Source organism: Alexandromys fortis, unplaced genomic scaffold (assembly GCF_014885135.2).
Source record: "Alexandromys fortis isolate MF-2015 unplaced genomic scaffold, M_Fortis_MF-2015_v1.1 scaffold_106, whole genome shotgun sequence".
In the NCBI taxonomy this organism is placed as follows: Eukaryota; Metazoa; Chordata; class Mammalia; order Rodentia; family Cricetidae; genus Alexandromys; species Alexandromys fortis.
This window is the reverse complement of record NW_026067980.1, coordinates 1036779-1051287: the sequence shown is the minus strand read 5'-3', so window position 1 is coordinate 1051287 and position 14509 is coordinate 1036779. Positions and strand designations below refer to the sequence as shown.

At 43.4% G+C, this 14509-nt stretch overlaps 1 protein-coding gene across 4 annotated transcripts in view; it reads right to left on the bottom strand.

The window, feature by feature from the left end:
• The window catches only part of Ddr2 (discoidin domain receptor tyrosine kinase 2), a 144529-nt gene that overhangs the window by 21494 nt on the left and 108526 nt on the right, over positions 1-14509 (bottom strand). For all 4 annotated transcript variants that reach the window (XM_050158200.1, XM_050158199.1, XM_050158201.1 and 1 more), the window contains exons 4-10: positions 12680-12782; positions 11055-11286; positions 10626-10773; positions 10131-10236; positions 7848-8031; positions 2775-3018; positions 303-365 (exon numbers count right to left, since the gene is read on the bottom strand). In XM_050158200.1, coding sequence (XP_050014157.1) covers positions 303-365; positions 2775-3018; positions 7848-8031; positions 10131-10236; positions 10626-10773; positions 11055-11286; positions 12680-12782 — 1080 coding nt within the window. The remainder of the gene's footprint in view (positions 1-302; positions 366-2774; positions 3019-7847; positions 8032-10130; positions 10237-10625; positions 10774-11054; positions 11287-12679; positions 12783-14509) is intronic.

The following is a 14509-nucleotide window of genomic DNA, read 5'->3' as shown; positions in this document are numbered from 1 at the left end:
CCTGAGATCACTGCTATGGGTCTCATATAGAATATTCCCTTACTTGTTTCTTCTCCAAGTGTTTTAAACTTTCCTGGAGCAGCTGGAACATTCAAGATTCTGCCCCTCTCAGCTGCAGAAACTCATGAATGGTCAGAAATGAGAGTAACTCTGGACCCTTCACTTTGGGGGTGGACTATTCTTCCTTTAGCACATGGATGAAATCAAGCCCACTCACAGTGAGGCCTTTGCAATTTCTATCCTTCTTTATCTCGCAGGAAGTGCCTTCAATTTAATATTTAACAATTAATAATCGTACATACCATAGGTTGTAGGTGCCATAGGAGAGGTGGGCAAGGCTCCAGAATTGTTATACATTGCAGTATCTGTTATAGAACAAGAGTGAATTAGAGCTTGGAGCAAACAGCCAGGCAGGCAATGGCTCATCTGAAGGTAGCCTGAGATCTTGCATACTGAAAAATCAATTTAGTGGGTTACAAATACGATTTTGGGTGGGGGGCGGTTTGAGACAGGGTTTCTCTGTAGTTTTGGACTCTGTCCTGGAACTAACTCTTGTAGACTAGGCTGGCCTTGAACTCACAGAGATCCACCTGCCTCTGCCTCCCAAGTGCTGGGATTAAAGTCATGTGCCACCACTGCCTGGCAATAGCGATTTTTTAAAATGAAGATACCCTGAAAACATGTATCCAGGCAATACATGTATTAGCTCATTACACTGTAACCCATAAACTCCAAAAATATGTCAGTTAGAAACAAAATAAAAAATGAAGGCATAAATAGAGTTAATAAAATATAACAATCTGCACAAGTAAAGGCAACTTTTCTTGTGTAAAAACCAAAATTGTTGCAAATATTAGGTACTCTCACAGTATAAAATGTTAACACATGGCATTTCAGAGGGCTGCGGTCATAGATCATCATGAAATGGGAATGGATGGAGAAGAAGACCTAAATTCAACAATATGTATGAGAACTGAGTAGATACACGGGCAAGGCGTAGACTTAGTACAAAGGCACTGCTTTCTTCAAAGAATTGAAATGATTTTTCTAAAGAGATTTTCACTGTGTTTCATTGCCCAGACTCTCAACTTAAGGCTTCATTCATCTCTAGAGACAGAAAATCTGCTTTGTAGTATCCTTTAATGAGATGCTGTAGCTTTCAAGAACAGACCCCAAAGTGGGCTCTCCATACTGATGGTGGCAACTAAATTTTAACTCAGATTTGTCAAGAATTAAAATATGAATTTCTCTTCTACAAGGCATTCCTTCAACGAATCCTAATTTTTCTTCTTGCCATTATTAAACAGCTTCTGGCGTCAGCCATACTTGTTAAATTAGGTCCTCAGGGATCTAGAAAAGCTAACATTATCAAGACATAGCATTTGAAGCTCAACAGAGTCCCAGGAATCAAAAGCAGAATCCCAGCTTTGCTTGTCTAAGATAAGACAAATGCACCAATTACTCTGCCAAAAAAATTCCCCAAGGATAGACAGATATCTGTGTTTACCCAGAGCATTTCCAAGAACAGCGGGTATCCATTTGCCCCCTCGATTATTATTACAAGATAAGAACCACTCCTTTTGAGCATACAAATTTATGCTATGAATAAATTAAATAAAATAATTAGTATGTTTGCTTTTCAATTACATCATTGGCACTGATATAATACAGGAACCAAGGCTGTTTTCTAAACACACACACACACACACACACACACACACACACTTTTCCTATTAGTATAGTCTAACAAATGAACCATCTTGAAAATTTCTTCCTTAGAAAAAAAATCAAGCCAGAAAGGATATTACCTTCTGAAGCATGGCTAAGTTACTCTCTTCTTCTCTGTCATCTGATTTTGTGCCTCTGCTTTTCTTCCAGGCCTGATGTAACTCTCGCGTCTTTGCCACTATTCACGACAAGTCCATGGTTTTATGCCCTTCTTTTCCTAATTGCTTATACTTCGTTTTGGATTATTTCTGAAAAGTCATCTTATAGATTTCTATTTTCCAAACTAAAATTGAATGTCATGGACAAGGTCATAACCTCCCTTTAACTTCTCAAGGTTTAGTATAGTGCAGGGTTTCTGTGAGCTCTTCTTTTGCTTGAGGATGAGATAGTCATTTTTAGAATTTACTGATAAATGTTATGAGTGGTTATAATGACATTATACTCAAAGAAGTATTTTCTTAGATGCATTTCAAAATGCTAGTAATAAACCAAAATATGTTTTAGATTTTCTTACAAATACTACAGCAAAAATGAATAAAGGTGATGAAAGATTAGTAATAAAGGTGAGAGATGGAAGGAGATCCATTGTTCTCTTTACTTTTGTACATAGTGGTTAGAGATTTTCATGTGAATACTTTGATAGTGCTTAAATGTTTTCCATTACGAGTCTTAATTTGAGCCGGGCAGTTGTGGCGCACGCCTTTAATCCCAGCACTTGAGAGGCAGATTGAGATTCAGGAGTTCGAGGCCAGCCTGATCTACAAGAGTGAGTTCCAGGACAGGCTCCAAAGCCACATTAGTTATTTGTAACATTTTTGGCACAATTTATTATCATTTTTTTAAATTCTTTGACATAAATCTCTTTATACTGCCCCACTCTCGTTCCCTATAACTACATAAAACTAGAAAGGCTTCTTTTTTTCCAAAAAACTGTGAGGCACCTGGTAACCCCACCCCTCCAGAGAACTTCCAGGAAGCAGCTTGGATGCCCTTCCCACGTCCTGCATCAGCCCACTCTCCTCTGTGTGGGGACCAAGGTTTCCTACCTGACTGGAAAGTGATCTCGCTGAACATCATCCATGTGTCGGCAAAGTGGTACTGGCATTTGATGGCACTAGCCATTCGGTGGTGGAGAGGCACCGTGACAAACCGAGCACTGGGGTTCACATCATCCAGGACGAGGGGAAAGGAGACGGCCGTGGGCTCCCACTCACTGGCTTCCGAGCGGAAGTAACACTGGACCTCCTTAAAGATCTTCACACCTTTAGCAAACATGTTGTTGCAATGGACCTGGCCGAGAGAGGAGCATGTGAGACACAGGCTAGCCCTGCTGGGTAGCACAGGAAAACAGCCTAACTTGCCCAGGAAACACCTAGACCTGCCTATGTCCCTGAATACTACCCATAATTCAGTCTTCTGGACAGTGGCGATGATACGCAGGTCAGTTCCGTCCTTATGAAACCTAGGATGACGTCAGCAGAGTCGCGCAGCAGAATCATACTGGGCCCCTAAAACCTAAGATGCTGTACCCATTTCCAGTTTGCAATTCTGTGCCAGGCTGCAGTGTCCCCAGCTGCTAGGGGAGGACTAGACCAGCATCGTCCCAAGTCTGTCCTCCACAGGAATTCTCCTGGCTCTGCCACCTTCTCGATCATACTTGCTCCGCCCACATTTGAGCTATTCTGATCTGAGATGGTGACCCAGCGTGGCACCCCTTCTTCCTCCCCGGTACCTTCCAAAGCCAGACCTTTTCTTTTCAGGGAGGGTATGTGGGAAACTTGAGAGAAAGTCATATGCAAACAAGTAAAATCTTTCTTTACGGAAATCTAACTTCCCATACATGGATTGACACTTTCAGTCAGAGACACAGACGTAAGCAAATTCAGTTTAAGTGAAACCATTCAGATGGGAGAATCAAGTCTTTCTCACGGATGGTTTCTGAGATGAGACAAAAAGTCAATTAGAAGGTAGCTGCCATCCACTCTCCTGACCCATGACCCTTTCAGTGGGATCTTTGTTAGGCCTGTGACGTCATCAAGAGCAAACACTCCACAGCAGTCCAACAACCCACAAAAGATGTAATGTGTATGTTTGCAACTGACTCGGGTTCCTACAGCAGCTCAGTTCCATCTCCTCTGGCTCGGTCTCATGTGGGAAAACAGATCTTTGCTGCCACTGTCCCTCAGGAGCTTCTCGGGTTGGAAAGGCCTGACTGCCGTTCATGGACCTTATTTCCTGTTTCTGTTTTAATGGCTGCTTAGGCCCTGAGTGATGATAGTCAGTGGAGCACTACCAGGATGAATTCACTTTTAAAATAAAGAAGGAAATGATGTAAGAACAAATGTTCTAAGGGTTGATCACGAGAGCTACTAGAGGGCACAAAAACCTTCTGCCCAAGTATGTGTGCTGACGAGATACACATACTCACGTGCTTTCCTGACCTGTGGTCAACCCACAACACAGCTGGTATGGATCCCTGGACATCTATCCCATACCGCAGAGAAATAGAGAAGACTCCCTAACTTTGCCATTTGGATTTTTTCCTCCATGGGTTTTATTGATGAACACATGGGTTAATATCTTCCTTGAGTGAAATAAACATCCTAGTCTATTGGCCCCCAAGTCAATGGAGTAAGGCTAAGGGCAAAAAAAAAAAAAAAAAAAAAAAAAAAATAAAAAAACTGACTTCTCCAGCTTCAATAGGTTTTTCCTGTGTCTGGCTGTCCAGTAGAGGAGGCCACGCAGCAACCAGAAGCTTCTAATAATCTTTTCTACAGATGTTTCAAGAATTCCTCTGGAATGCAAATAAATAGCGTAGGATTTCATTCCATGTGGGCTCACATATTTATTTATTNAAAAAAAAAAAAAAAAAAAAAAAAAAAAGAAATCAAAGAAATGCCTTCTCCAGCTTCAATAGGTTTTTCAGATGTTCTGAAATCTGCAAAGTGCTGGGTAAGTACCCTGCAGGGAAGGTAATAATCTTTTCTACAGATGTTTCAAGAATTCCTCTGGAATGCAAATAAATAGCGTAGGATTTCATTCCATGTGGGCTCACATATTTATTTATTAAAACAATATACTTTGGATGCATGAATAAGCTTGAACAGTATACTTTAACCATTCTTCAAAGCAGAACATGAAGAGAGTAATTTGCCTCAGAAAGAAACCTGATCTATAGAAAATATTAGTGCCCTGGAAGTCATCTTTTACCTTTTTTGCCAGAGGAATTAAAACATGTGTAGGATCTGGTTGCCTAAGAAGATGGCCCTGAAGCTACTCCTTAGGAATTTCTGGTTTCTTAATTTAAGCTCTGGAATCATTTTGATCGTGATAAACTGGCTGAAAAGAATCCTGGAGATTCAGAAAGATCACATTTTCCTGATGAAATATTATAGCCTCATGGATAATTTAAAATTCATTTAATTATTTGTTAAATCAAATTCTCCCTGTGAGTTTATGTGTATGTTCACAGGTACATTAAGGACAAATACAAAAAAATACTTCTCTTACAGCATATTTTTGTTGTTGCTGTTCTTTTGCCTCTCTCTACAAAAATCTCTGAAGAGCAATGTGTTGCATGTAATTGCAAACACTTATGTTTTACGATGGCTAAAGATCCTCCAACAACTAGTCAACAGAGTGGGCGTATGTTGTTCCTTCTATCCTGATCTTAAATGGTCATTTAATGAATAACTGTTAACCCACTTAAGAGATATTATCCATTAGTATCTGGATGTAATATAGAAGGCATGCATTTTTTAAACTTAGTTTATGTAAGGAATGACAACTTTGTATTAACTGATGATACATATTTCCTTCTTCTTGGTCCCATATGACCCTGCATACATTCTTTTGCAAATTAATATGCCTTTCCTACTGACCTTGGGACCAATGTGGCCCAAGATAGGAAATATTCTTCACTTAGAATCTAGCATATTATTCCCCAAATATAGCTGTGAAACCAATAACAAATACAGATGAACAGATGAAATTTAATTACATAATATATAATATAATTAATATATTTTCCACTTAACTCAAGAAGCACATACAGACTGAAGACTGGATACTGAGAAAGAGTTACCAAATTTGCGGATTATTAATACTTGGCACATGAATATCAACATGGAGAAAGATCAGATACATGAATATTCATGTGGTAGGCCAAATTGGATTCGCCCACCCTTTCCTGAGGCTTTTAGTGAGGTTCCCTTTTGTGCTTTCATAGATGATAAAGAGTTACGCATAAACCATATAAGACCCTGCAACCTCACCTTACACTAAACACAAGGGCTTTCCTCAACACCCCTTGGATTTAGAGCGAATCTAGTTGCCTTTTTGCATTTTTTTTCCTGTGCCCTTCTCTCTAAAGCAGACCTGGGATGGAATGAGGGAAGGGGAAGATAAGGATTTAAACCACATACCAGGAAACACTTGATATTCACAAAGACATTATCAACGGCAGCAACAAGCTTTGGCTTCATGGTGGGGTCTTATTTCAGAGAAAATAAAATCTAGGCCTTACGTTTCCTTCTGCGGATCTCTTCATGTATTCATATTTGCCATGGTCCATTACATGGCGGCCCCTGGGGCAGCCTTTGCCAAGCCTTTGGCTTCCACCCAACCACTCAGCAATAGTCAGTCACCAATATCCACTGAACTGTTGTTGTAATGCCCTGATGAAATAACTGCTTCTATGCCTAATTGAACAACAATATTGGCTCTGGCACTAGGAAGGGAGGAAGGGAAAGAGGTAGTAAATCAATAATAACGGGCCTAACCTAGCCTATCCCAGAATGAACAAATGAAGAAGCGACCTTAAAAATAACGTGAGTCGGTTACTCCGGCCAGGTGGGTGAAATACACCACAGGCTATCCGGGGTCCTCACAGTCCTAGCTGGCTGAAACATTCATAGCCCGCACCCCCACCACCTTCCCCACCACCCCCTCAACACCCCACCTCCGCCCCACCCCTAGTACCACAGGGGATAGGGCGGGTAGGTGCCATTATGATGAGCAAACATAAGGTGGAGAAATAGAAAGGAAAGCAGAATGGTCCATGTGCTGTGGAAAGAGGCTGAGACGAAAAGGGAACGTGTTGAGTGAGGAGCAGGCTACTGTGAGCAGCCTGCTTGCCAATGAGGGCCAGGGTAACATTGGCCCTGGGCTGCTGCGTCTGTGGTCCTACCGCAACTGGGGTCTGTGTTGACGTCCATGGTGTGTGTTACCACAGGGGACCATAGGAACCATTCATGCTGAAATCCAAGGGCCATACTGAGCTGGCCCTGTCGCTCACTGGACATTGCAGCAGGAGAGTTGGTCCCACCCTTCATGGGAGAGCTGCCCCCGCATTCCCACACTCAGGAGAGATGGCCTCACCCCTCACCATGGGCATGGGAGAGCTGGCTTTGCCCCTGAGGCGGTTGTCCCAGCAGCCCAGACTGACCAGCTCAGCTACCAGCCAGGACCACATCCTGGGCCTTGGGTTGGCCCATTTTAACTAACATTTACCCTGTCTCTGACCTAATGGAGCCTGTGAAGGGACTGGTTCTGCGGAAGAGTAGCTGTAGGATCTCCATGACCAGGGCAACAGCAGGATGTCCGAGAGGAGTTTCAGTGAGGGTCCAGTGGTGATGGTACGTCAGAGGCCTTGAACCAGACCAATGACTCATCACTATGAACATCCTGGGTGGGGCTGACTGGACAAAAGGGTATGCTGTGTGATTCGCCACAGCTCCCAATACCACTGGGATGGGTAAAGAGGTGTTGAAGAGGCAGGAAGGATAGAGGAACGCAGAGGGATTTTGCTTGTTTCATTTAGTTTTTAATTAATTTGGGGGTTTCTCTTGGAGGATACTGTAGGTGTGGAGTCAGACACGGAGGGACTAGTAGGTGAGCAGATTTGGAACGCATGCTGTGATATTTCCAAAGAATTTTGTTATGAAAAATAATGTGATTTTGAATTTACGTATACTTGTAATAGTGGAATATATTCTAAAATCTAGTTCTGTTGATATCAGTTCAAGGTTCATCAAAAATCCCTTCCTCCCTGCCACCCCACACACCCACTAAAATTTTGAATTTCCTTAGGAAAATCTGTGACACCTAACTCCACTGACCTTCATAGTAGTAAAGTTCCTGATTCGGTCAAATTCAAACATGATCTCGATGTAGCCATTGGTAGCACTCTCATTCCGCCAACCCACGTAGTCATAGCCAGGCCACACGTGGTATTCGTGGGTCTGGGTAAAGTCATCCAGGCCGGATACCCCATCGGTCAACTGACCTAGTCCTTCAGTCATGCTGCTCCGGACAACGGAAGAGGGGAGAAGAGGGGAGCCCAGAGTTACTCACACACCCACAGAAGAACTCTTCACCCCACTACTTCACCACCGGATTTTACAAGAAACGAGAGATAATGTTAGAGATGCAAGGATTTGGAGAAAGCAATCATTTTATACTTGTGACTTCTTTTTCTGAATTGTGTAGTCCATGATACTTTGATAATTGTTAATCATTATATCAAGACATCATCTTCGGCTGATAAGCGTAGGCAAGAACATGATGCATAACAGAAGTTTTTTTTATATAAACTAATAAGCCAGCTCTTAAAAGGTTTGCTGTCCATGTAGCAAACATTGGCTATTTTATAACATTTGCTTATGTGGAATTTGACCTCCCCACTGATTCAAGGGAATAGATCATTAGGACAATATTAATTCGATTGGATACTTATAATCCCCCAAATGACTATTTCTTTCTTTTCTTGTTTCTAAGATTGTCATTATGGCCTTGGCTATTCATTTTACCTGGTGGAATCTGGGATTTAAAAATCTACCTCACTCCTTTCTCATTAGACTCAAATCTAATCTTTGCCACCTGCCTGATGGATCTACCTAAAGCACAACTCCAATCACGTCCTTCTCCAACTTTAGGACTCTTCAATGAATCATTGTATTGATGACGCTAAGAAGAAAAAAAAACCCTCTTCCTATCCATCCTCCCTCTTCTTGATCTCCTTCTTACTAGTCCTGGTCCTGGCATTCAAGTTCCCACCACCACCAAGAACATTGCCACGCTGCATCTTCTCCTGCCGATGAACTGTGAACTAAAATAAAGCCTTCCTCCCCAAGGTGTTTATCGTCTGGTATTTGGACACAGCAGTGAAAAAAGTAACTAATACATAGAGTAATCAATCTTCTTATGTAGCCGCTGTCCCAAACTGTGAATGCCCCAAAAGCAAGACCCATTTCCATTTTCTTTGAATACCTACAACACCTAGGCAACTTCTTCACACATCATAAGAACTGACTAGCAAAGATGGGTTGGATTGGATTCAACTGATATCTCATTTCCCGTGTGCCTTGACTCTACGTTAGTTAGGGTGTGGCTGATGATGTCAAGATGCTGCAAGAGGGTGGAGCAGAAGTGAATGACTAAGTAGATGAATTTAAGTAGGAACAGACAACTGCATTAATCAGGACTTCCCCAGGGACTATCACCTGAGGGTGATAGTTCATTCTCCACACCTAAGCTAGTAGAATGGCTGTAATTTTACAATATGCTTCCTGAGATGCACTAACATTTCTTTCTCATGCCCTAGAAACTTCTATTGTCTGCTCTGAACTTCACAATAGTCTGGCCTCTCTTCCAGGCTCAGTCCTTGCTGATAAAGACTGAACTAAGAAAGAACGGTGTTAGGAATGGGCCAGAAGAATATAATGAGAGATTAGAATGGATAGGCACGTGTCTTACCCAGCTCTAAACCCCCAAGTGTCTAGTGATATTTTTCTGCCCCAGCTCTCCATCCATCCACTTCAGGCTTCTCTGCTGCTCCCAGCTCCATCTCTTGCCATAACCAGACCAATATCATCCTCTACTGTTTCCTCTGCACCCTTCTACCTACCTTTCCATGCCTCCATTACCAGCTCATCCTGAAAGCCTTTCTTATGTATTGTAAACTTGAATAGAATAGATTTTCTTCTCACAGCTTCTAAAGTATTGTATCTATGGAGTCCATTGTTTCTTAACTCTGTGACTTATTACTTTATCTCTAACTAAATCAGCTTTTATTTGGAACATACATCCTTATTTCTGGGTTAAAAAATATCACTTCCACATTTATAGCCATATCACAAAGTTTAGCTCTTGCTTTGTGTAATTTCTTCCTGTCTACTTTATTATTATTATTATTATTATTATTATGCTTTGCAAAAGCAAACTACAAATTGGAGATGCAAGTACCTCGCAGCTTGCCCCATCTCAACTGTCTCACAGTGCATCACTCATGGACATAATACTGGTGGGTTCACTGATTCGTTGATTACTGACTATATCACAATAAATTTTTGTTATGGCCATTTTCCTTATTCGTGTGACTGTTTCAGTCTTCTGGACCTTACCTGTAGCCAACAGCTCCATCATAGACAGAATCATTCAGATAAATGATGGAGCCTCCAGGGAGTACAAACTGCTGCCCAGCTGGAGCATTGTAAGACACCAAACCATCTGTCAAAGGAAATGCAGTTATCAGTGTCTCTGGTAAGGAGATGTGCCTGCCGCTTGATCAGGTGCCCCAAGAAGCTACCTGAGCTTCCAGGGGTGCACAATCTTATGTAGCATGTCCACTGGGGCTCAGTTTGGGCTCATAGTTGAGCACTGTTAGAAGCCCACCTCAGTGGCAGTTACCTGAGTAATTCCAAATGTGTCATTCCAGGCACCAGGGCACCAAACCCTGGCTGGATGTACATGCCTTATTTTTCTCTCTTAACCAAGGGGGAATCATTTCATTTCAAGGGTGAATGACTCCATCCCTTTCTGAGTTGATGGCTGGTCTTCAGTTCCCAGGCCTTAGGAGTTTCCATATGGGGCATACGATCTCTTCAGTAGATTCTTACCTAGCCAGACACAACCATAAAGCTCAACCCTCATGCACACATTCATGGAGTGGTCGGTGACTGGGATAAGGCGGACAAATCTGGCGACAATGGGCGGCTCCAAGTCCTTCAGGAAAACATCGTAAGGGTTACTGTTCCCGTCTAGCACCTAGGAGAGAGAGGAAATAGCAGAGGTGGCTTAAACCCACGCTCGTCTTTCTTTACCCATCATGCATTTGATGGAGCCTTCACTTTCCACTCACAGAAAGTATATTTGCTTAACTCTCTCAGTGGAGCGAATAGACCCTTTGTGCCATCTCCTGCACTTTGGTCACATTTACAATGGCATGCCAGGTTTCAACATACACATAACTGAGCACATAGTCCATTTGAGCGGTTCTATTATAACTAAACATATGTTCCCTCAGAACGTGGGCATGTTCTTCTTACCTGCTCCCCATGTCGGTTGCGCCAGGAGATCCAGCGAGTGCCATCTCGACTGTAGTTGATCTTGTACATGGGCGCAAACTCGATGCCATGACCTCCTGCGTGGCGCCCCTGGGTCCCCACAAGAGTGATAAAGTGCAGGGTACGTAAGTCAATCTGCAGAAATTCTTTCAGGTCATCAGGTTGCACGGGGATCTCAGGGCACCAGGCTCCGTCTCCTTCTTCAGAGTCAAGCCTTGAGCAGGAAGGGTAAGGCAAACAGAACAGCTGTGGAATAAGCGTCACTCACCAGCTCATAGCGAGCGGCTGTCCTGTGCCCGAGGAGTGAGCGGGAAGCGGCAGTCTAGTCCAGCAGGACTTTGAGGACCTCCCCATGTGTCTCTCTATCCTAACCATTCCCATTTGTGGTCAGTTTCCTGTCTCCGAAGCACCATTCAACCCAGGGATTGTCACCACAAGGGAGCTGGGGGCTTCCAAAACACATGTAACCTTTAGAGTTTAGAGAACTCTTGGGAAATGAAACTCTTGCCACCCCTGTTCCCTTATGGAGTTCTTTCACCATCCCCCTTCCAATTCTCCGCCTCAACCTCACAAAGCTGGCCGTTCGTGGTCTGGGTATCAAGTTAAGGGAGTGAGGAGGGAGGAACGGGAGGGTCTCCAGTGTGGGCTATGCAACGCAGTGGAATGCTGGGCAGCAGAATGGGCCTGACCACCCAGCAAAAGCCATGGGGACCGTGTGAAGGTGAGCGTGAGGGCAGAAAGCATGCGAATGGAGTGGCCAATAACCTGCTTTCGTTTATTACCGCCAGGCTGGGCTAGCACTGAACACGGTTGTGAAATCACTATCAGGTTTATTTGGAAACCTCTTAGCATTTTTCCTCTTCCTGGGAGGGCTTCCTGTCCTCACAGATGCTACCCACTCATTCTTGCTTCTCCCTAACTCCTCCAGCCATCACCCCAGTCACTCAGATATTAAGATAAATTCGATGGGGAAGACCTACGAAGATTGATTCCATTTTAACAAAATCGGTACGAAATTGACACCAAAATAATTATCAGGAAGAGTAGGCATTGGCCAGCAGAATTGTTTCTGAGTTGGGAGTCTGTTCATTTAGGGAACTTTGGGAAATACATACACCACACAGAATATGCTCTGTTTATGGATGAGGATGGCCCTTCTGTGTGAGGTTTCCTTGAGGGAGAAAAGAACTTACTGGAAACCTCAGTGTCTGGTTTAACCGTAAAAGTCCTGTACAGTCACATTCCAGGTGCCCCTTGAGAAGCCGGCTCCCTCACGGCCAGTGTCCTACATACTCCACATCTCCCGGGACCTTCAGCCTTGGCCTTTCTCCCACAGCAGCCCGCAGTGAGGTCAGGAAAAGCAAATCCACTGCCTATCAATGACCCCATTCATAGTGGGTGGCGGGGCTCTGAGGCTGCTGTGGTTAGGAAGAGGCTTCCAGGCCAGCAACTAAGCCAAGGCCTGGCCTCCCTGTGAAACGCTCCAAGCAGCACAAGCCCCTCACGTCTCTCTTCCGATCTCACGAGTGCTCACTAGCACCATCCCTCAAGCCATGGCTGTGTGTCCATTTCCCCCAGCATTCAGGCTCTGATGGAGCCATCCTCACCTCCCATATCTGGCAGCCGTGGATTCTGACCACTGACTTGAAGCTGTGATGTCCTCGTCTGGAATGTGGCCTCCTGACATGCCCAGAGGATAGCGACATGAAGCTGGACAAAAGAAACAAAGAGAACACAGAGAATATGCTTCCATTTTTATGCCAGAGCCCCCAGGAAGGCTGAAACTAGTAACAGGGTAGGAAGTAGACGCACTGAAATCTTTCTCCATCTCTCTGATACTCTGTGCTACAGAACTTCTTCCTGACCTGATTCAAATACTTTTATACCTCCAAAATCTAACCAACAGCCAGGCTTATATTTTGGCTCAGACTCTGGCAACTAATATGATATAATTTAATATGAATGTTCTTATTTTATTGAGTAATAACTCCAGTAGCCCATCTTTAGTTCCTTAATAGCAGCTTTGCATATTGAATCAATTTCCTACAAGTACTAGATTCTTTGTAGCCATCAGATACCCCTAAGATCCACAGCACTCTGGCTTTCTGGGGCACCGACTGTATGAGATTATGAAACAAACCCATGAACTGCCCCCATGTTTGTACTGAGTAGTCTGGGCCCTGACTTAAAACAATAGTTTTAGGGGTGGGCTTCACTTTCAACAAAGAGAATAAAATGAAACATATGCAATTCCCTGTGGAAAATAACACAGCTTTCACACAATGAGGACCAGACGAAAGGATCACCATATCTGAGTGTTGGTAAGCAAGGAAGGGCCCAACAGATGAGCTGGCTACTGCCCTGGCAGCGCCCACTTACAGCAGGGGGTGAGAACGCACCGTGGGAACTTCCTGACTTAGAAAGATGAAGCAAGTAATATTTGAATACTTTGAAGTCACAATAGAAAACGATGAGGCATATAAAGCAGGGGAAAGGAACCATCATGAGGAGGGAAGAGAAAGAACTGATTTTCAACAGTATTTTTCCCAAAATATTTTTTTTAATCATAAGATTCATACGAAACCACAAATGGCCTTGTAAAAACTAGAGCATTCTTACAAAAGAACAGACCTGGACATGTTAGAAATAGAGATTTCAAAACATATCCCAAAGCTATAATAATTAAAATAGCCTGGTGAATATGTATAAGTAATCTCACACATATAAGGTCAACTGGTCTTCAACACAGGTACCAAAAAATTGTATGGGGGAGGGGGAGAACAGCAAACCAATGTGTTGGGAAATTTGTACATCCACATGCCCAAGAGTGAAATTGGCCCTTATACTATATGTAAAAAACCACACACACGGGGGTTTGTTAGACTGGCTTACAGGATCAAAGGCAGAACAGTTCCTCAATGACCATCTGCGACAGCAGAGGAAAGGGAACTAGCGGCTGCCTAGTGTAAGTCTCAGGACATTAAAGCCTTGGAAGAAGAGTCTAGAGGTGCAGCTCCCATCAGAGGCTGAAGGCCTGGAAGCCTCTTGCATCCAAAGCCTGAATAACCTGATGTCTGCTCTCAACAACTGACAACAAAAAAGGACAGCTGCCCAAGACAGGCAAAGTCAAATGAGAGCAAGAGCTAGTTCCACCTTTGCTTTATCTGTTCCATTTGGCCCTCTGCCTGTTGCAAGATGTGACCTACATTTGAAGATCTTAGATTTTAACTCTAGCATATCTGAAGCTCAATCCAAGAACTGCATGTTGATAGAGATCCAGAGTTGGTCTTCTGTGGGATTGGGCTCAGAGCTCTGCTCCCAGAACCCATCCCTCCTGGATAGAGAACAATGCTAGGGGCCCTGCTGGCAGCCACAGAATAGAGCATCCCCACTCAGTAAGCACTCAGTCCCATCCATCATACATCTCCAGATGCTGA